Source organism: Cetorhinus maximus, chromosome 1 (assembly GCF_964194155.1).
Source record: "Cetorhinus maximus chromosome 1, sCetMax3.hap1.1, whole genome shotgun sequence".
Classification (NCBI taxonomy): Eukaryota; Metazoa; Chordata; class Chondrichthyes; order Lamniformes; family Cetorhinidae; genus Cetorhinus; species Cetorhinus maximus.
Genome location: NC_135879.1, coordinates 168,931,909 through 168,953,640, shown reverse-complemented (window position 1 = coordinate 168,953,640; position 21,732 = coordinate 168,931,909). Strand labels below are relative to the sequence as shown.

At 40.7% G+C, this 21,732-nt stretch overlaps 2 protein-coding genes across 6 annotated transcripts in view; one reads left to right on the top strand and one right to left on the bottom strand.

Annotated features, from left to right (window-relative positions):
* mtrex (Mtr4 exosome RNA helicase) overlaps positions 1 to 6,113 on the top strand; it is a 157,808-nt gene extending 151,695 nt beyond the window's left edge. For all 3 annotated transcript variants that reach the window (XM_078549726.1, XM_078549721.1, XM_078549716.1), the window contains 2 exons: positions 4,145 to 4,249; positions 5,773 to 6,113. In XM_078549726.1, the coding sequence (XP_078405852.1) occupies positions 4,145 to 4,249; positions 5,773 to 5,825 (158 nt within the window). In that variant the 3' untranslated portion in view covers positions 5,826 to 6,113. The remainder of the gene's footprint in view (positions 1 to 4,144; positions 4,250 to 5,772) is intronic.
* The window catches only part of plpp1a (phospholipid phosphatase 1a), a 112,076-nt gene continuing 96,320 nt past the window's right edge, over positions 5,977 to 21,732 (bottom strand). For all 3 annotated transcript variants that reach the window (XM_078549751.1, XM_078549745.1, XM_078549757.1), the window contains exons 5-6: positions 12,235 to 12,411; positions 5,977 to 6,489 (exon numbers count right to left, since the gene is read on the bottom strand). In XM_078549751.1, coding sequence (XP_078405877.1) covers positions 6,364 to 6,489; positions 12,235 to 12,411 — 303 coding nt within the window. In that variant the 3' untranslated portion in view covers positions 5,977 to 6,363. The remainder of the gene's footprint in view (positions 6,490 to 12,234; positions 12,412 to 21,732) is intronic.

The window sequence follows — 21,732 nt, the reverse complement described above, 5'->3', positions numbered from 1 at the left end:
TGTGGTAAGTTATTCATTCAGGTTACCATTGACTTCCATTCATGCCATATTTGCCATTCATTTGGTAAAACCCTGACATATGTCCTTTTAAATTTATCCAAGTAACATTCTTGTAGTGAGAAGGGGAATGCTAAATACAACTGAGTCAACTTTTATTACAAAAACCCATCTTGTATGTAAAGTTAATACCACAAATATACTGAATTCTGCTTTACATTACATGACTTTTCATTGGGACTGAATTCTCAACAGGAAATCTGAATGTTTAAATCTCTCCCTGCCACCAAAAGACAGGCATTAACTTCTTGCGACAAACCCACTGTACAAGTAGAACAAAAACTAATTGCTGGGACTTCCTATAGTTCTTGATTGAAGTTTTAAAGCCATCATTGAAAGGAAAAGACAAATTTATGCAATATCACTTGCTTTCACCCTGTCTCCCCCTCTGCTGCCAAAATCCTAATCAACACCTGTCACACTTCATAACTGACTTCCAAATTTCTCCTTCCTGCCCTCACCACTTCTCCCATTCACAAACTACAAATGATCCAGAATGCCAGGCATGTGCACTTGTACTGAGACCCACACCCCTGCCATCTACATTTTTACCAAGCTCTCATTGGCTTTCTGTGTCCCAGGGTCAACTTTTAAGTTTCTTTTCCTCGCATTCAAATCATTTCATGGCTTCAGCCCTTGCATTATACTCCAGCCCTATGGCCATGTTTGTTATTTCTGGGCCTCCAACACCAGCCCGCTGCTCATTTTCTATTTCATTATGGGTGACTGTTCTTTCTGGACCCTGAACACCCTTCTCTCAGCATCGCTATCATTCCACTTTCCACCTTGTCTTCAAAACTTTACTCAAGAACCTTTTAGATCATGTTCCCCTGTTCAACTTTGCTACTTCATCACCTCCCCCTTGATAATTACCCAGGTGTAAAGGTATTTCTGTACTTTTTTAAAATTCATTCACGGGATGTGGGCTTCGCTGGCTGGGTCAGCATTTATTGCCCATCCCTAGCTGCCCTTGAGAAGGTGGTGGTGGTGAGCTGCCTTCTTGAACCGCTGCTGACCATGTGGTGTAGGTACACCCACAGTGCTGTTAGGAAGGGAGTTCCAGGATCTTGACCCAGCGACAGTAAAGGAATGGCAATATATTTCCAAGTCAGGATGGTGAGTGACTTGGAGGGGAACTTCCAGGTGGTGGTGTTCGCATGTATCTGCTGCCCTTGTCCTTCTAGGTGGTAGTGGCCATGGGCTTGGAAGGTGCTGTCTAAGGAGCCTTGGTGAATTCCTGCAGTGCATCTTGTAGATGGTGCACACTGCTGCTATAGTGCATCGGTGGTGGAGGGAGTGAATATTTGTGGATGTGGTGCCAATCAAGTGGGCTGCTTTGTCCTGGACGGTGTCCAGCTTCCTCAATCTTGTAGGAGCTGCACTCATCCAGGCAAGTGGGAAATATTCTATCACACTCCTGACTTGTGCCTTGTAGATGGTGAACAGGCTTTGGGGACTCAGGAGGTCAGTTTCTCCTCTCAGGATTCCTAGCCTGTGACCTGCTCTTGTACCCACAGTATTTATCTGGCTAGTCCAGTTCAGTTTCTGGTCAAAGGTAACCCCCAGGATGTTCATAGTGGGGGATTCAGTGATGGTAATGCCATTGAACATCAAGAGCGATGGTTGGATTCTCTCTTGTTGGAGCTGGTCATTGCCTGACACTTGTGTGGCATGAATGTTACTTGACACATGTCAGCCCAAGCCTGGATATTGTCCAGGTCTTGCTGCATTTGGACATGGGCTGCTTCAGTATCTGAGGAGTCACAAATGGTGCTGAACATTGTGCAATCACCAGTGAACATCCCAACTTCTGGCCTTATGATGGAAGGAAGGTCATTGATGAAGCAGCCGAAGATGGTGGGGCCTAGGACACTACCCTGAGGAACTCCTGCAGTGAAGTCCTGGAGCTGAGATGACTGACCTCCAACAACCAAACCATCTTCCTTTGTGCTAGGTATGACTCGAACCGGCAGAGAGTTTTCCCCCTGATTCCCATTGACTCCAGTTTTCCTAGGGCTCCTTGAGGCTGCCTTGATGTCAAGGTCAGTCACACACATCCTCAGTTCAGCTGTTTTGTCCAAGCTTGAACCAAGGCTGTAATGAGGTCAGGAGCTGAGTGACCCTGGCGGAACCCAAACTGGGCAACAGTGAGCAGGTTATTGCTAAGCAAGTGCCGCATTATAGCACTGTTGATGACCCCTTACATTACTGATGATGGAGAGTAGACTGATTGGCCGGGTTGGATTTGTCCTGCTTTTTGTATACAGGACATACCTGGGCAATTTTCCACATACCTGGGTAGATGCCAGTGTTATAGCTGTACTGGAATAGCTTGGGTAGGGGCACAGCAATTTCTGAAGCACAAGTCTTAGTACTATTGCCGGAATATTGTCAGGGCCCATAACCTTTGCAGTATCCCGTGCCTTCAGCCATTTCTTGATATCACGTGGAGTCAATTGAATTGGCTGAAGATTGGCACCTGTGATGCTGGGGGTCTCCGGAAGAGGCCGAGATAGTTCATCCACTCGGCACTTCTGGCTGAAGATTGTTGTGAATGCTTCAGCCTTATCTTTTGCACTGCTGTGTTGGGTTCCTCCATCATTGAGGATGGGGATATTTGTAGAGCCTCCTCCTCCAGTGAGTTGTTTAATTGTCCACCACCATTCACGGCAGGTTTTGGCAGGACTGCAGAGCTTAGGTCTGAACCGTTGATTGTGGAATCACTTAGCTCTATCACTTGCTGTTTATGCTGTTTGGCACACAAGTAGTTCCGTGTTATAGCTTCACCAGGTTGACACCTCATTTTTACGTATGCCTGGTGCTGCTGCTGGCATGCCCTCCTGCACTCTTCATTGAACCAGTGTTGACCCCCCTGGCCTGATGGTAATGGTAGAGTGGGGGATATGCCAGGCCATGAGGTTACAGATTGTGTTCGAGTACAAATCTGCTGCTGTTTATGGCCCACTGCACCTCATGGATACCCAGTCTTGATTTGCTAGAACTGTTTGAAATCTATCCCATTTAGCACAGTGGTAGTACCACACACCATGATTGAGGGTATCCTCAATGTGAAGGCGGGCTTCGTCTCCATAATGACTTTGCAGTGGTCATGCCTACCGATACTGTCATGGACAGATGCAACTGCGGCAGGCAGGTTGGTGAGGATGAGGTCAAGTGTGTTTTTCCCTCTTGTTGTTTCCCTCACAACCTGCCACAGACCCAGTCTAGCAGCTATCTCCTTTAGGACTCGGCCAGCTCAGTCAGTAGTGGTGCTACCGAGCCACCCTTGGTGATTGATATTGAAGTCCCCACCCAGAGTAAATTCTGCACCCTTGCCACCCTCAATGCTTCCTCCAAGTGATGTTCAAAATGGAGTCATCAGCTGAGGGAGGGTGGTACGTGCAGGAGTATCAGCAGGAGGTTTCCTTGCCCATGTTTGACCTGATGACATGAGACTTCATGGGGTCCGGAGTACAATAATAAGTGCTATAAAACTAAGTTTTTGTTCTTATCTAGGATTCAAATAGCATCTGTCCATAATTAACATCACTGAAGTGACAGATTTGAAAGGATGGGTCTCCATTATGTAGCAAATTTTGAGACTTTTGTTTTAATGATAAAATGTATTGATGATATTTTCAGTTGCACATAGTGGATAGGGAGAGAACAGACCTTGAACAGAAACAAAAAACAATTCTGGTGCTTTCCTTTTAATATGTAAACTTGAAAATTATGGAACTGCCAGTCAAAATTCTGCACCCCAGTATGTGTTGCTAGAATCCTCATGCACCATTACACAGACCAACATTATATTATTTATCCTTTTGATACATACACCAACTTTTTTGTAAAACTGAACTACTTGCTTGGCAATATTTTATAAGGATGTTTTGCACCAGCTTGTTATATGGAGCAAAATCGTGAAATTAAAGTTGATTAAAGAACACCAGGCTAACACTTGAGACAATGGGTTGCTTCATTGAAGCTTACAAAAATTTTAATGAAATTAATACAGCCTATATTTGCTGGATAAAGTCATTTTTCTGTCAACGTAACACATGAATCATTTTATTGAATTTTAAAACAGGGAGCATAATTCGTTGCATGAGACGATTGGAAGAACTCCTTCGACAGATGTGTCAAGCAGCAAAGGCTATAGGAAACACAGAACTGGAAAACAAATTCGCAGAAGGTTTGTGTTTAAATAACTATTAGTTAGGAGGGCCATATTGCCAAGCTTTAAATAAGTTTTTTTTGTTTGCAATCATATTTTGTAGTCATGTTATTCTCATTGAAAAATATCTTGTCATATTCATGGTTATTACATTTACCTTTTCTGTCAAATGGGTGGTAGTTCAAAGGAAAAGTTATCCCACTCCTGAGGTTCAGCTTATTGACATGATTTCACATATAATTTTTTGGGCAGATCTAAAGAACAGATGAGAGGAAAGTTCAATCCAAAATAAATTTAATGGGATGTAGGGAATATCACAATAGGGGACAAAAATTCTGATAGCTTTTGAAAAGTGTTAAAAGACATCTCAACCATTAGCAGCTATGCTAATGGCAAGGTTGAAGGAGCAAAGGACTAAGAGACAGATCAACATGAAAAAAATAAAACCCAAGGTGCTGGCCTCAATCTGTAGGTAAGTGGAAAAAGTAGTCCATCACCTAACTCTTGATTGCTGAAGTCAAGGTACTGCTGTGTGAAGTGGTGGGAAAGAGCTCTACCATCGCCATAAATTAACAATGCAGTGTGCCTGTGTGGAAATTGAACCAAGGTTCAGACCATGGCTGATCATTACTGCTACTGAATGTGTCAGCCTTATGTTGAACATGCAGAGTTGGACCTTGAAAAGACATGCATGATAGTTGGCAAATTGGAATGCCAGACCCTGCAGAAATACATTTGGCTGCACCAAAAAAGGCAAGAGTCAGAATACCCTGGATTCATCTAGTAGTTTAACAGCAGTAAGTGTCATAAGGCTAATGAAACTTCGCTGTTGTGGTGCAAGAGTCAACATTTTATTAATATATCTATTGAAAATGAACATTTGTATTTATTCATAGACCATTATATGAACTTTATGGGAATTAATATTAAATCAAAAATAAGATAAAATTCCAGAGTTTATTCTCAGTGTGTGTGGTAACTGATCTTTGCAATTGGGATGCCAAGGTCGGTTTTGTCAGAATTCTTGAGCTGAGGGTAAAGTGTACCAGTGAACCTCACGCATGCTGGAAAGATATTCTGCAAGGGCAGGCCCTTGGGATGGTGATGAGGTCCTCCCAGAGCTAAATTGCTTGACACTCACTGCTTCGTCTGACACAGTATGAATGCTATTTGGCCAAGGGACCAATGGCTGCCATATCAGCACCCATGGATTCATGACCTGGCACAAGTTAGGACTTACAGAAGGAAACAGGATATCATTCAGAGGAGAGAAGTAAGTTGCTAGTTCTGAGCCAAGGCAAGAAATGAGATGCTCCATTACAGGGAAAAACTGTTTTCTATTGCTTGATCTTGCATACTTCCCAGTTTGAACCAACAAAGCAGTTGAAAGTTTTGTTAAGGTCTATATCGTTATCTGTTGGTTGGCATCAGCAGCAAAGCAAATAAATGTGAATATAAAAAAGCAACTGCTGAGAACTCGGTAATTCTTTTCAAATCAGAAAGCTGCTTCTTTCTAATATAGGATTATCTTTTATTTTCAGGCATTACCAAGATCAAAAGAGATATTGTATTTGCTGCAAGTCTTTACTTATAATTTTGAAGAAGCACCACAAATGCTATCTACTTTCAAGCTGAAATCAACCAATCAGCGAGAGTTGTGAAATATCCAACAACATTGAAGCAGAAGATTTTCATGGAGAGATTTCTTTAATAAAGGAATAAACAGTCAACAGACGAGCATTGGCAGATTTTGTGTAAATTTTTTATTTTCCATCGAAATTGTGTGTAGTGGAACTCAAGTACCATCAAAGCAAGTTTCCAACAGCTGAAACTGTACATAAGCTTCATGTTATTTTAATAAACATTTTACATTTTGCACTAATCTAACCGCTTCTCATCATTTTTAATGATAACAGTTTTTATAAGAAGGTACAAATAAAAGAATTGAAATTATAAACAAAATTGAATTGTATGTAAGCACATTTAATATAACAAAGTGGATTCTGAGGGTATAGCAGCAGGTGCTTATTCATATAGGCGGTTATCAACTTGAGTAGGTATTTATCATGAAACTATGTTTTGACAGTAATACAATCAGACAGATTTACATTCGCTGATGCCCATGACGATCTTTATTGCTGACGATTTCTGCCATAATGGTTTCCATGTGTCTCATGTAGAGTTGTATGTGAATTTTCCTCATCTTTTGCTGATATTCTGGGCACTCTCACTTTGAAAAAGTCTGATACAAACATCACCTGATTTTAAAAAAGGATGTATTAGACTAATATTTGCAACCAGCTTGCACAGGGGACAGGGAGAAGCAGGCAATTGGGGTGGTTGTGAATAAATTGCCTTTCGATTCTCTTTATGCATTTTACCCAAACAAACAGATTATTGTTGTAATCTAGTGGTATCTCTAGGCAGGAGATTGTAATACATTTTTTCAAACCTTACATTTTGGGGGGGAAAAGCATTAAAAGATTAAAATTCAATACTAGTCGCACTGAAGTTAATTTTCCAGAAAAGCACCTGGAGAATTAAACTATTTTAAATAGCTTGTCTGTGGTTCCTTGACATCATTTCAATTGGTCTGAATTTATTCCACGTCACAAGGTTAGTAAACATTGTGGTTCATCCTCCGCCATTGTCCAGCTCAGTGGGACTGTCGTCACTTGGCTCCACTCTCACTTGTCAAACCATAGCAAAGCATCTCCAGCAATGGTTTTTCTTCTAAGCCCTGCACCGTTAGTTTTAGAGTGGCCCAAGGATATAAATGGCACTCAATGGCAATATCAACCAAAGACATGGAGTTAGTTTGTTCAAGTATGCTGATGACACCCAGCTCTCTCACCACCTATCAATCCTCTGTTGTCAGATTGTTTGTTCAGCTTCCAATCTTAGATGAACTGCAATTTTCTCCAGTTAAAAATAAGGAAAACCAAAACCATTGGACTGGATTTTGCAGTCAGCAGTGAACAAATGCCACCAACCATTTACCACTTTCCCACTGACTGTGGGATTTTGTACTGGAACTTGCTGAGATTAGCAACCTGGCTTGCAAATCATTCGGATCAGGTGATATTCACTCTTACGCATAGCCAGCCCTTCCAGTACATCCTGCCTATCAATTTTTACCCCATCCATTACCTAGCTTTTTGGCACAGCACCCTCTTATGGGGAAAGCAACAATCACTAACCAATCAGATTGTAGAATTAATATTGAGCAGAGTTCCAAAGCAGAAGATATAAGTTTGAATGTTCGAATCATGTATAGAAAGCAAAATAAAGAGGGAAAGCAGGATGGGACTAAGGGAGTCGTAGACGAAAAGAAAAAAGTCTTTAAATATTTACATTTTAATAAATGAATAAGATAACACGTAGAAGTTAATTTTCAGTGTCAGATAAGACTTTAAGGATGTTAAAAATTTGATTACATTGGAATAAGCAGGGCAAAACTTTTCCTTGCAAGTATCATGTTTGTATCGCAACTTCACTCTGTTCTATTTGTTTCGATGCCGAGTCTCTTGGACATTCTGTTGTAGTGAATCTTTCTTTTTTGAAGATTCAGGGCAACTCTGCCAGCAATTTCCAGGGCTTCATGTTTAACAGTGTGTGAGCATATGCTGGAAGTTACTGTCCGATTTACACTTTGATAACAGTGAGCACTGTTAGTCTCACTATTATTTCTATAGCAAAATAGAGAGAATGAGAATAGAATGACAATTAGCATAAAAGGGATGCCAAAAATCTTCTGGCATGTAAATAGTAAGGGGCTGGTAAGAGGCAGGGTGGACCTTGCTCTACCACTCTAAGCACTTTGTCCAAGGTGAAAATACTTAATGAGTACTTTGTGTCAATGTTTACTAAGGAAGGAGATGCTGACAAACTATAGTTAGAAGAGGCAATTTGTGGGCAAAAATTGATGGGATGTACTGGTAGGTGTGGCTATGTCGCCTTGTCCGACTTATAAGCCATGTTGCTAAGCGAAGTGGGGGTAAAGGTAGCAGAATGGCTTCCCATAATCTTTCAATGTTCCCTAGATACAAGAGAGATGGCAGAGGACTGAAAAGTGGCAAACATGATGCCACATTGCATCCAGTTCTGGTCACCACAATTTAAGAGTGAGGAGGGTGCAGAGGAGATTTACAAAATGGTTCCAAGGAAAGGGATTTTAGCTACAAGGTTAGGCTAGAGAAACTAGTGTTGTTCTCTTTAGAGAAAAGGAGATTGAGGGGAGATTTAATGGAGCATAGACTCGATAGACTGAATGGCCTTTCTGTGCCACAATTACTCTCAGGTCACATCCATTGCCCTGATGCGCGCTACAAACTTAGTACCCTTGCGACCAATTCCATACCCGCCACCAGCCATTTCCTCAGGTTGAACTTTGGCACCCCATTCTACTTTGTGCTGGAGCCTGTCAAGCCTTTCCCTGCCACTTAATATGGTCACGACTGATCTTCAGCCTCAACCCTGCTTTCCTGCCCACTACCTATATCGCCTGATTCCATGAGACCAAAAATCTAGACATTTTAAATATATTCAGTAATGAATCATCCACAACTCTCTGGGGTAGACAATTCCAAAGGTTCATAACCCTTTACGTGAAGAAGTTTCTCCATCTGAGTCATAAAGGATCGGGGCCTTATCCTGATACTGTGCCCCCTTGTTCTTGTTTCCCCAGCCAGGAAACAACCTCCTCAGTGTTTGCCCTCTCAAGCTTTTTCATAACCTTTTATGTTTTGATGAGATCACCTCTCGTCCTTCTAAACATCCAGAGAGTATAGGCCCAATTTACTCAGGCTCTCAACATTGGATAACCTCATCCCAGGAACCAAGCTAGTGAACATTTGCTGTGCCACCTCCAAACAAGTATATCTTTCCTTAGATACAGAGACCAGAACTGCGCCCGACCTGCTCGAGCATGAAATGACACGCGCTGACGTCGGCCAAGTGTCCCGACGTCAACACTCACTCGCGCGATAGTGCAGTCGGCAGGCGTGCACCGGAGCCAGCTGTGCGTCCGCCGACAATTAAAAGACTTGTTAAGGCCATTAAATAATCAATTAACCTAAATTTTTCGCTGCCTGTCCAACCTAACGGTTGGTGGGCAGGCAAAAAGGCCAAGCGGCCTTTGCATTTTTTTGTAAACCTCATCCACAGGCAGGGTGAGGTTTCCAAAAGCAAATAAAAATAAAAGTTTAACAATTGAATTAATAACATGTCCTTGCTCATGTGAGTGACATGAGGGGACATATTTCATTACATTTTTATTTTCTTTCTTAAAAAAGCTTAATCTCCCTGAGGCACAGAGATTATGAAGCACTCAGCCCGCTCGCCCTCCTCTTCCCCGCCCACTGCCCCACACAGGCAGCGCTCAGTGGTCCGGTGCCAACTGCAGGTGGCAGTCAGCTTCCCAAACACCAGCCCCCCCACCCCCGAGCCCGCCTGCCAAGGATAAAATTCTGCCCCAAGTGTGGTCTGACCAAAGCCCCGTATAATTGTAGCAAGACTTCCTATTCCTTGTACTTCAATCCCCTTGCAATATAGGCCAACGTGCCATTGCCTTCCTACTGAAGCTGCATACTAACAATGTCCCTTGTTAGGATACCCAAGTCCGTCTGAACATCAACATTTATAAGTTTCATGCCTTTTAAAAAATATTCTGCTTTTCTGTTCTTACTATCAAAATGAATTAGATTTAAGGTGATTGGTAGAAGGATTAGAGGCAACATGAGGAGAAACATTTTCACCCAGAGTGTGGTGGGCATCTGGAATTCACTGCCTAAGCTGGTGGTTGAGGCTGAAATGCTCAACTCAATTTAAAGGTACCTGGATCTGCATCTAAGCTGCTGTAACCTGCAAGGCCATGGACCATGTGCTGGAAAATGGGATTAAAATGAGCGGCTAGTTTCTTTTTTCTCTTTTTGGCAGGCGCAGACACGATGGGCTGAATGGCCTCTTTCTGTACCATAACTTTTCTATGGTTCTATGAATAATCTCATACCTTCCCAAATTATGTTCCATCTGTCTCCTTGTTGCCTACATTGCTTTGCAGCCTCTATGTGTCCTCCTTACTGCTTGCATTCCCACCTAGCTTTGTAAAGCCAACTTAGATTACTCTCTGTCTCTTTATCTAAGTCATTAATATAAATGGTAAATAGCTGAGGCCCCAGCACTGATCCTTGCAACTTAGCCTGCGAACTTGAAAATGCCCTATTTGTATCCCTACTCTGCCCCCCCATATCCTCTCCATCACAAATACCACCTCTCCAAATTACTCACCTCCTCACCTACCTCAGCTCATCTGCTACTGAGATGCTCAAACATGCCTTTGCCACCTCCAGATTCAAATATTCCATTTCTCTCCTGGCAGGCTCTGCCATCCTGAACTTCAGCTTATCGACAACTCTGCACCAAGTCCTGTTAATCATCATCCCTGTCCTTCTTCACCTACACTGGTTCCCAATCTTCCCCTGGGTCATTTTTTCTACATTAGAAGCACTATTTAATGCAAGTTGTTGTTGACCCACCATATTTAGCATAGCCAGCCAGGGAAGGCAGAATAAAACTACATCCAAAAATTCTACCTAAAATTGTCTGAATTTGATCTCTTGCAGGAAATTGGTACCTTGTTAGTTGCCAGGATTTTGGTAAAGAGTACCAGTGTGTGTAACCCAATGCTTCATGCCACAGTCTTCTATTGTTATGCAAAAACTTAAAGAGTTAATGTCGCTGAGTTAATGCTTAGGCAGGGATTAAGTGATTTGTCATAATTTTCCTGTTCTCTGATACACAATCCTATTTTTTATGGTTAAAACAATGAGCAATGAGAAGTTTTATTTTTATCATATGTAAACGGTAATTTCACTATATGTCTGTTCATTTATATGGTAAATTAATTTTCCAGTTAACTTACAAAAGGTCTGAGTTAGCATGTGGGATCTTTCAATTTTTATTTGCTTGTTTTAGAATTTTTCCAGTTTTGGCTGCTCTACCTGCATTGAAAGAAACCAGGGCAATGAAGGGATGCTATTGTGAGAAACCTGGTGATCACGAGTTCCATTTTCTGAAAATGCAGAGCTGAAGGAATAATTTAATTGAGATATTTGAAATAATTTAGAGTTAGCAACATCAGTAGAGAGTTACTCTTCCTTCTAATGCTGTATCCAGACTAATGAGACTTGATTTTAGATTTTGAGTTAAGCTGCTGAAAGTTGAATCCAGGAAAAAAAAAATCTTCATACAAATGGTGGTGAGAATGTGGAAGACACAGGCCCACACCATATTCACTTGAGGTGTTTAAGAGGGAGAGGGATACTTAGTTGAGAAGCAAATGTATATGGGGATATTTAGAATAGTCGAGTGTCATTATGGCACAGAGGAGGCCATTTGGCGTTTTGAGTTCATGCCGACTCTCTGTAATCAGTAAGTTCCATTCCCCCACTCTATCCCTACAGCCCTACAAGCTATTTCCCTCAAGTGCTCATCCATAGTCAGGAAAACACATTGGAGCTGTCTTAGCAAACAGAAATGTTGAGTAGGCTCAAGAGACTGATTGTCCTTTATAGTTGTGTGTAAGTTGTAGCATTTCGATAAACAGTTGAATGTAAGGCAATAATATTTGTTTAAGCAAAGCAGTATTGTGTTAGCATTGTGAATTAACGTACCTGATAATGATCACTTATGCTTTGTGATTGAAACCAAGCTGAAACTTACAAATTCATAATGCAAATTTTTCAAGCTAAAAATTTGATTTTTCTGTAAGTTACCTATTCACTTGAATGGTAATTATATAACAAATAAGTTCACTAGTTGAAATGAAGGGTTATCAAACTGAAACATTATCACTTTCTCTCTTCATAGATGCCACCTGACCTGTTGAGTACTTCCAGCATTTTCTGTTTTTATTTCAAATTTCCTGCTCCTGCAGTATTTTGCTTTAGCGATAAATGGTCAATGATGACAGTGCAATAAATGAAGAATTTGTTTCTACTTACAACTAGTATGGCGGCAACAGCTCCCTCGATGAGTCCAGTCAATACATCACTCCAATGGTGTTTGTAATCAGACACACGTGAAAGACCCACATAAACTGAACATGCAATTAAGGCAAACTGAATTGTTGGACGCAGCAGTCTGGACCAATCACCCACCATTCGTGCCTGTAGGTAAAGCTGATCAAAAATGCAAATTCATGTTAAAGTCATGATGTGTTTTTTTGGGTATTTAACAGTATGAACTTGTTTTTTGACAACAGAAACCATTCTTTTTCGGTAAAGGAAAAATGGTTAATTGTTCACCCAAATGATCTTTCTCGTGTTCCAAAGTGTGTGCTGAAGTTCAGTTTGAAATTCTACATTTCTACTCATCATAAATTTGATTTTTTTCTTAAGCATTACTACTTTTATCATGGTTCTTAAATTACTGTTCTCATCAGTGAAAATAAAAGACCTTCGGGAAAAATCCATTTGTTTTAAAGCCAAACCAAGCAATGCATAGGATTAAAACTTGCAAAATCATTGTGCAACTCAGTTGATTTTTCACTGATGAATTAAATTTCATGATTCATGTGTGAGTCCTAGATTATGCACATATTTAAAAGCAACACAAAGATACTGTTGGGGCATCTTGTGCATACACTTAGTGAAAATGTGAAAAATCTCACCATTATGTAATTTATCTATGGGGTTTCCAGTGATTTTTTTTGTCTTTCTCTCCTTCACCCACCCATGTATTTTTCCCCTTCTCTCTTAGAAGCTCATACTGCAGGGTATTGTTTCTTGGGTACCAGAAACTTTATAACACCTTGTAATTCTTCACGGATAGCAAGCTATTTGGTCATAGAGTCATCACAATCAAAACCAATTCCATCTTCAACCAATGTCCACGCACATGCCTTCATCAACAACAGGTGCTAACCCTAATTTTTTTCACCCAATCTGCATAGGCTTGGCATTAAACCAGGAGTTTTTCTGGTCTTTATGCCTCTGTTACACACTAGACAGGACATCCACCCACTAAGCAATCCAAAGAAACCTTTTTAGTTAATGAGCGTTCATTCAGGGCACATCACAACAAAGCTGTAGTTAGTGTGTAAACTGGAATCTCACTCGCAGTTTGATTATGATTATACTGAAATATTGGAAATGGAAACTCTTTGTACAACGCTTATACACCAAACCATAATGTAAACACAATTTTCTGCAGTTCATGTTCAAAACTGCGCATTACTAAAATGTCTTTGTCATAACTGCAAACCAAACAGGGAAGTTAAGCAATTCATTCTCCACTGATGTAGGGAAATCTGAATGTTTCCTCTTAAATAAACTCTATGATTCAAGAACTCTGGCAGTTCTTAAATGTGGTTTCTCTACAACAGTGATTCACAATATTGGATAGAGGAATTTCCATCTGAATGAACTAAGATGAAATTTCTAACTTTTAAAACTAAGTTTGAATTTCTTTCAAATCACTGCTGTTTTCTGAATATCAGTTAGTTCTCTGAAAAATAATTTTTATTAAGTTTTGTTTTTGCAAAGTTATGCTTGCTTTACATAAAGCACACTTTCAGGAAAAAGCAAAGTTAATCTGTAGCTGAACAATAGGCTACCATCAAAAAAGAATTGGTTCAGGCACAGTCAAGGTATATCCCATCGAAAGGGAAAGATGGGGCAAACTAAGTCCAGAGATGCCTGGATGAAAAAGGAGATTGAAAGTAAGATAAAGAAAAAGTGTGCTTATGACAGGTGTCAGGTAGAGAGTACAATTGAGAACCAAGAGGAATACAGAAGGCTCAGAGGGGAGGTGAAAAAGCACATTAGAGAAGCGAAGAGGAATTATTAGATAAGACTGGCAGCCAACATAAAGAGGAATCCCAAAATCTTCTATAGGCATATAAATAGTAAAAGGGTGGTAAAAGCAGGAGTAGGGCCGATTAGGGATCTAAAAGGGGTCATGGCTGAGGTATTAAATGAATACTTTGCATCTGTCTTTACCAAGGAGGTAGATGCTACCCAGGTCATGGTGACAAACAAGGAAACTGTCATTAGAAGGGTTCAAAATTGATAAGGAGGAGGTATTGGATAGACTGTCAGTACTTAAAGTTGACAAGACACTGGGACCAGACGAGATGCATCCAAGGATATTGAAGGAAGTGAGAGTAGAAATTGCAGGGGCACTGGCCATAATGTTTCATCCTTCCCTAGGCTCGGGGGTGCTTGTGGACTGGAGAATGCAAACATTACACCCTTGTTCAAAAAAGGTTGTAAGGATAAGCCCAGCAATTACAGACCAGTCAGTTTAAGTTCAGTGGTGGACAAGATTCTAGAAACAATTATTCGGGATAGAATTCATAGTCACATGGAAAAATAAGGAAGAGCCAGCATGGATTTCTAAAGGGGAAATCATGTTTAACTAACTTGCTGGAGTTTTTTGAAGAGGTAACAGAAAAGGTTGATGAGGGTAATGCTGTTGATGTGGTGTACATGGACTTTGAAAAGGCATTTGATACAGTGCCACACAACTGACTTGTGAGAAAAGTTATTGCTCTTGGAATAAAAGGGGCAGTAGCAATGTGGATACAAAATTGGCTGAAAAATAAAAAGCAGAGAGTAATGGTCAATGGATGTTTTTCCAGCTGGAGGAAGGTTTGTAATGGAGTACCCCAGGGATCCTTGCTTTTCCTAATACATATTAATGATCTCGATCTTGGTGTGCAGGAGGCAATTTCAAAGTTTACTGATGATACAAAGCTTGGGAGTGTTGTGAACTGCGAGGAGGATGGTGTGGAACTTCAAGAGGACATAGTCAAGCTGGTGGACTGGGCAGATAGGTAGCAGATGAAGTTCCAAGTGGAGAAGTGTGAGGTGATGCATTTTGGTAGGAAGAACATGGACAGACAATATAAAATAAGGGATAGAATTTTGAAGGAGGTGCAGGAGCACAAAGACTTGGGTGTAAATGTGCATAGATCATTGAAGTTGGCAGGACAGGTGGAGAGAGCAATTAATAATGCATATAGTATCCTGGGATTTATTAACAGGGGCATAGAGTACAAGAGCAGGGAGGCTATGCTGAATTTATATAAGACCCTCGTTAGACCTCAGCTGGAGTATTGTGTACAGTTCTGGGCGCCACATTACAGGAAGGATGTGAACACGTTGGAGAGAGTGCAGAAGAAGTTTACAAGAATGGTCCCAGGGATGAGAAGCTTCAGCTATGAGGATAGATTGGAGAAGTTGGGACTGTTTTCCTTGGAGAGGAGAAGGCTGAGAGGAGACTTGATAGAAGTCTTCAAAATCATGAGGGGGGCTGGACAGAGTAGGTAGGGAGAAGCTGTTCCCACTCCTAAGAGGATCAAGAACGAGAGGACACAGATTTAAAGTGATTTGCAAAAGAAGCAAATGTGACTTGAGAAAAAACCTTTTCACACAACAAGTGGTTTGGGTCTGGAATGCACTGCCTGGAAGTGTGGTGGAGGCAGGTTCAATCAAGGCATTCATGATTATTTGAATAGAAACAAGGTGCAGGGGTACAGGAAAAAGGCAGGGCAATGGCACTAGGTCATAATGCTCAGTGGAGAGCCAGTGCAGACACGATAGGCTGAATGGCCTCCTTCCGTGCCGTTACGATTCTTTGATTCTGTGTACCATCCAAAAGATTCAAAGTCTTCTTCAACAGAATCTTACATAACCACGGTCTCTATCACCCAGAAGCACATGGGTAACAGGCATACGGAAGCACAACCACATCCTGACTATTGCCGTTCCTTCAGTGTTGCTGGGCCAAAATCCTGGAACTCCCTCCCTGACAGCATTGTGTACCTACACCACATGGACTGTAGTGATTCAAGAAGGCCATTGCCACTTTTTCAAGGGCAATTAGGGATGGGCATTGCCAGCAATGCCCACATCCCATTTATTGATTTAAAAAATTGCTGTGACCTTTTTGTCCTGAAGCTCAGCAACAAATTATGTTTGAATAACACCAAGTGACATTCCACAGACATGACACAAGATGGCTCCCTAGTAGCCAAGTATTTTAAATAAACTGACTAATCAACGTAACTTTGCTTATCTTTTTTTAAAAATGTTCCTGAATTTACAATGCACAAATTGGAAAAAACTGTAATTTCGGGCATGAGAGCAAAACATAATTGTTTGAATTTAATAAAATTTGGATACAATTTTAAGTGGTTTAGAAAGTGCAATTCAATATGTAACATAGCTAAGTTGGAGGAAAGCATCCTGCCAGCAACAAGTGCTTATTTTTCTGTAAAATTTCTTCAACATAATAAAACATACCACAGTGCTTCACAGAGTGCTAACTAACTCTTTCACCATGTCTTTGATAACCTCTCTTAACCTAATCTTTTTCCCATCACTGTTCAGTATCTGGTTAGTATTATTTTATTATTCATTCATGGGATGTAGGAGTCACTGGTTAGGCCAGCATTTACTGCCCATCTTTCTCAATTTATTGCTCATTGTTCTGAACAGTAATGGGAAAAGGATTATGTTAAGAGAAGTTATCAAAGACATGGTGAAAATGGGGATGGTGTTTGAAGGAAGGAGATTATAGCAAAATGAAGGTACTCCAGAGTATGGGTTGAAGATTTCTGAATGGAGCAATTGGTGGGGGGCACTCAGTGGCAGCAAAAGTGCAGAAGACACATGCTGGCACATAGGGTTGGAAGTGGTTGTAATTGTAGGGAAGGGCGGGGCTATGAAGGAATTAGCAGATGAGGAAAAGGATTCCTTTTGAATTTAATTTGTTGAAGCATGGGTGAGCACGGATGATAGAGCAGCTTGTTTGTGTGCAGGTTAGAATATGGGAAGCACTGTTTTGGGCAAGTTGTAATTTAGGTATAGTGGAACTTGTGAGGCAGGTAAGAGAGCGCTGGAATAATTGTACCTGGTGGTGACAAATATGTCAACAAGAGTTTTAGCAGAAATGGAAGTGAGGCATGGGTAGAGGCAGATGGAGAGTTGTAGATAATTCAATTGAGAAAACTTCTTTAAGAGTTTCAAGATTAAAACTACTTGCACTAGCTTGCTCACAAACTAAATGAAGATTTCACAAACCATTGCACATAATACTAATTAATTGGGGTGGGTTTCAAAACTCAACTACTACATTGCAAAACTATTACTGGCTCTATAATATAGTGGACCTGAAAATTAAACCAAGCAAAGTATTTCCAGTTGCATTAGGAGATCAAATAAGAATTTGAATTGTCCTTCGAAGAATCCAATATGTTAGTGCAATGGAACTGAAACATATACATGAAGAAGAAGATATGATTTCACCTTGTTAGGTGCACTTTATTATTATAAAATTACACGAAAATGTTTAAAATGTATATTTATAAAAGCTAAATTTGTCTCAACAATATCTTAATATGCTTTTTATTCCATCTTCATTTAATACCTCTTCTATTGGATCATGGTAAAAGTTCAGGCAATCCACAAGATTCAGCTTAATGTATACTTGCAGTGGAATACCATAATAATATGAAGCTATTAAAACCACACTTCAACAAGCTTTATAAGTGATTTTGAATTGTCAAGTTGCAGAATAGATTTTTCTTTCCCCACAAGATATTAAGAAAACTAGAACAGGGGCCTGAAGAAATTCAATCTTTTGGAACCTACAGTAATTTTTTTTTATTCATTCATGGGATTTGGGCTTCGCTGGCTGGGCCAGCATTTATTGCCCATCCCTAGTTGCCTTTGAGAAGGTGGTGGTGAGCTGCCTTCTTTAACCTCTGCAGTCCATGTGGTGTAGGTATACCCACAGTGCTTTTAGAGAGGGAGCTCCAGGATTTTGACCCAGCTACAGTGAAGGAACAGCGATATATTTCCAAATCAGGATGGTGAGTGACTTGGAGGGGAACTTCCAGGTGATGGGGTTCCCAACTATCTGGTGCCTTTGTCCTTCTAGGTGATAGTGGTCATGGGTTTGGAAGGTGCAGTCCAAGGAGCCTTGGTGAATTCCTGCAATGGTACACACTGCTGCTACTGTGCATCAGTGGTGGAGGGAGTGAATGTTTGTGGATGTGGTGCCAATCAAGTGGATTGCTTTGTCCTGGACGGTATCCAGCTTCTTGAGTGTTGTGGGAGCCGCACTCATCCAGGCAAGTGGGGAGTATTCCATCACACTCCTGACTTGTGCCTTGTAGATGGTGGACAGGCTTTGGGGAGTCAGGAGGTGAGTTACTCGTCGCACGATTCCTAGCCTGCTGTTGTAGCCACAGTATTCATATGGCTAGTCCAGTTCAATTTCTGGTCAATGGTAACCCCCCCCCGGGCACTGATAGTGGGGGATTCAGCTATGGTAATGCCATTGAACATCAAGGGACGATGGTTGGATTCTCTCTTGTTGGAGATGGTCATTGCCTGGCACTTGTGTGGCGCAAATGTTACTTTCCACTTGTCAGCCCAAGCCTGGATATTGTCCAGGTCTTGCTGCATTTGGACATGGACTGCTTCAGTATCTGAGGAGTCACGAATGGTGCAATCATCAGCGAACATCCCCACTTCTGACCTTATGATGGAAGGAAGGTCATTGATGAAGCAGCTGAAGAGGGTTGGGCCGAGGACACTAGTAATTCACAAATTCAAATTGCATAACCTTGCAGTATATTAGAACAATTAATATTCAATGCTGGAGAAATATTATTTAAATAAACCAAAATGACAGGGTATTTCTGGCAGATTATAGTGGTTCCTTTTTTCCCAACTAGTTACCCATTGGGGTTACTACCCTACCATCGGGAAAGCAGTGGTTTAACTTATTGAGAAGGAGGCTAATTCATTTGGAGACAGAAGAGCATGACTAACTCTCAGGCGACACAGCTGCTTTTCAAATTAGTTAGTTAACCAAGGACTATTATTTTCCCAGGGAGTTTGAAAGCAATTTTAACACCTATACCATTGCTCAGCTGAAATCAGCTTTTTTTTTCATTCATGGGTGGTGGGCATAAGTGGCTAGGCCAGAATTTGTTGCCCATCCATAATTACCCTTGAGAAGGTAATGATGAGCTATTTTCTTGAAGCGCTGAGTCCATGTGGTGTAGGTAGACCCACAGTGCTGTTAGAGGGGAGTTCCAGGATTTTGACACAGAGACAGTGAGTATTCCATGAACCAAGGAATGTATCTTATCTCTACAACTTATCTACCAATTGCCTTAAACAGCTAATATTTTAGGGAGTTGTAGATAGATCCTTGCAAGTGATAAAGCCCTCTATCAGATAGAGAAAGGTTTAAGATTGTGAATGGACTATTAACATTGTCCTTGCAGACAGGCAGATTTAAACTAGTGCAACAGGAGTGGCAAACAGAACAGGCCCAGAAAAGAGAAGCATACAGTGGCAGGGGTAGAAAAGTGATGACATAGGACAGTGACAGAGGTAGAAAAGTGATGACATAGGACAATGACAGAGGTAGAAAAGTGATGACATAGGACAATGACAGAGGTAGAAATGTGATGACATAGGACTGTGACAGAGGTAGAAAAGTGATGACATAGGACAATGACAGAGGTAGAAATGTGATGACATAGGACAGTGACAGAGGTTGATATGTGATGACATAGGACAGTGACAGAGGTAGAAAAGCGATGACATAGGACAGTGACAGAGGTTGATATGTGATGACATAGGACAGTGACAGAGGTTGATATGTGATGACATAGGACAATGACAGAGGTAGAAATGTGATGACATAGGACAGGGTCTAGTATATAGTGATTCAAGTGTAGACACTGATATAGAAGATCAAGATGTTGGAGCATAAGGATTTTTGTACACGGGAAAACACTGACAATAAATAAACACATTAGTCTGAGGCAAAAAGCAAAAAACTGCAGATGCAAGAATTCTGATGAAAGGTTAACTCATCTTTTCCTTCCACAGATGCTGATTGACTTAACGTTTCCAGCATTTCTGTTTTTGTTTTTCATCAATCTAGGGAGTAGGGAAAATATGGAAATCACTGCTAGCAAGAAAGAAAGACTGATAAAATAGTGCCGAGATCTAGCTCAACATTAATATGGATTGGACAAATGTACATGGATACAGATAATTTCCAGAGGAAGAAAAAACATGAGAAACCTTTTATTTGAAAAAGAACTTTCATATAAGACCCAACAGGAATGGGCATATCTGATCTGTGGATCTAAACCCTGTGGAAAGGCGTGAGGAAGGAAATTAGTTATAGACTTCTGCTGTAGTTCACCAGTTCAGGAGGGAGGACTGGACCTGAACTCAATGGTCAAATAAGAGAAGCGTACACAGGAAAAAGTGCAATGGATATGGGCAGCTTCAATTTACCAGTAGGAAACTGGGAAAAAATTATATTAAATGGAGTTTTCAGATGAAGCATTCACAGATAGGCAAATAATATAACAGAAAAGACAACGTCAAGATGGATTAGATGCAAGAGTGCATCGAAGTAACTAGTGAAATTGGTAATGTGTTTGCCGCTGTCTTTAAGGGACCATTCAAAGTGAAAGTAGCCTGTGGATTGGAAGACGAATCATTCAGAACACTACAAATCAATGAGCCTAATGTTGGTTGTGATAACTTATTAGAAGGCATTATGAAGAAGGGGTAACAAAATACAATAGATATGGTGTGGGAGTCAACATGGATTCATGGGAGGAAGGTCTTTCCTAACAAATATGCTAGAGTTCTTTAAAGAAATGGCAGATTTTGTTGGTAAGACAAATTTTCTGAATGTTACATATTTATATTTCAGCAAGGCTTTTGATACCATGCCAAACAAGTAGTAAGTCCACTGGCAGAAAGACATGGAAACAAAGGCAAGATTTAGTTAAAAATAAGCTATACCAGAGAAAGTAATGGCTGGTAGTGAATGAAGCTTAGTCAACATGACAAGGGGTCATCAGATGTGTGTTGCAGGGATCAGAGCTATGGGTATTTCTGTTTTAACATTATAAATTATTAGAGCTGGGGATCAGAAAAAAATATCCTCTGTTTGGAGAGGACACACATTGGTGGGGCTTTGAACTCTCGGGAAGAGATAATGCGACCTTCATTGGTTAGGAAGGTGGGGTGATGAGTGGAAAATAGTATTTAATGTGGAAACATGCCAGGTACTGAGGCTAGGGAAGGGAAATAATAGGTGGGAATATAGGATAATTATCTCTAGACTACATGCTACAACATGAGAGAGATGTGAACATTGATAGATAACTCACTGAAACAAGCATAGTACAGTAATGGATCTTGGGATATGTAGCCACATGAATGGAGCACAAACTCCAGTGGGTACAATGAGTGTACAAGGTACTGGTGAGCACTGTTTCTGTTTACAGTACTGCATTGAGGACATCCAAGCATTGTTAGCAGTGGAGAAAACAGCAACTAAACTTATACCTACTTTAAACCGTTCCAACAACAAGGAGAGCCTTAGATTATTTAGTCTGGAGAAGAAAATGTTCAAAAATGGCTCAAATTCAAGATTCTGAAGGG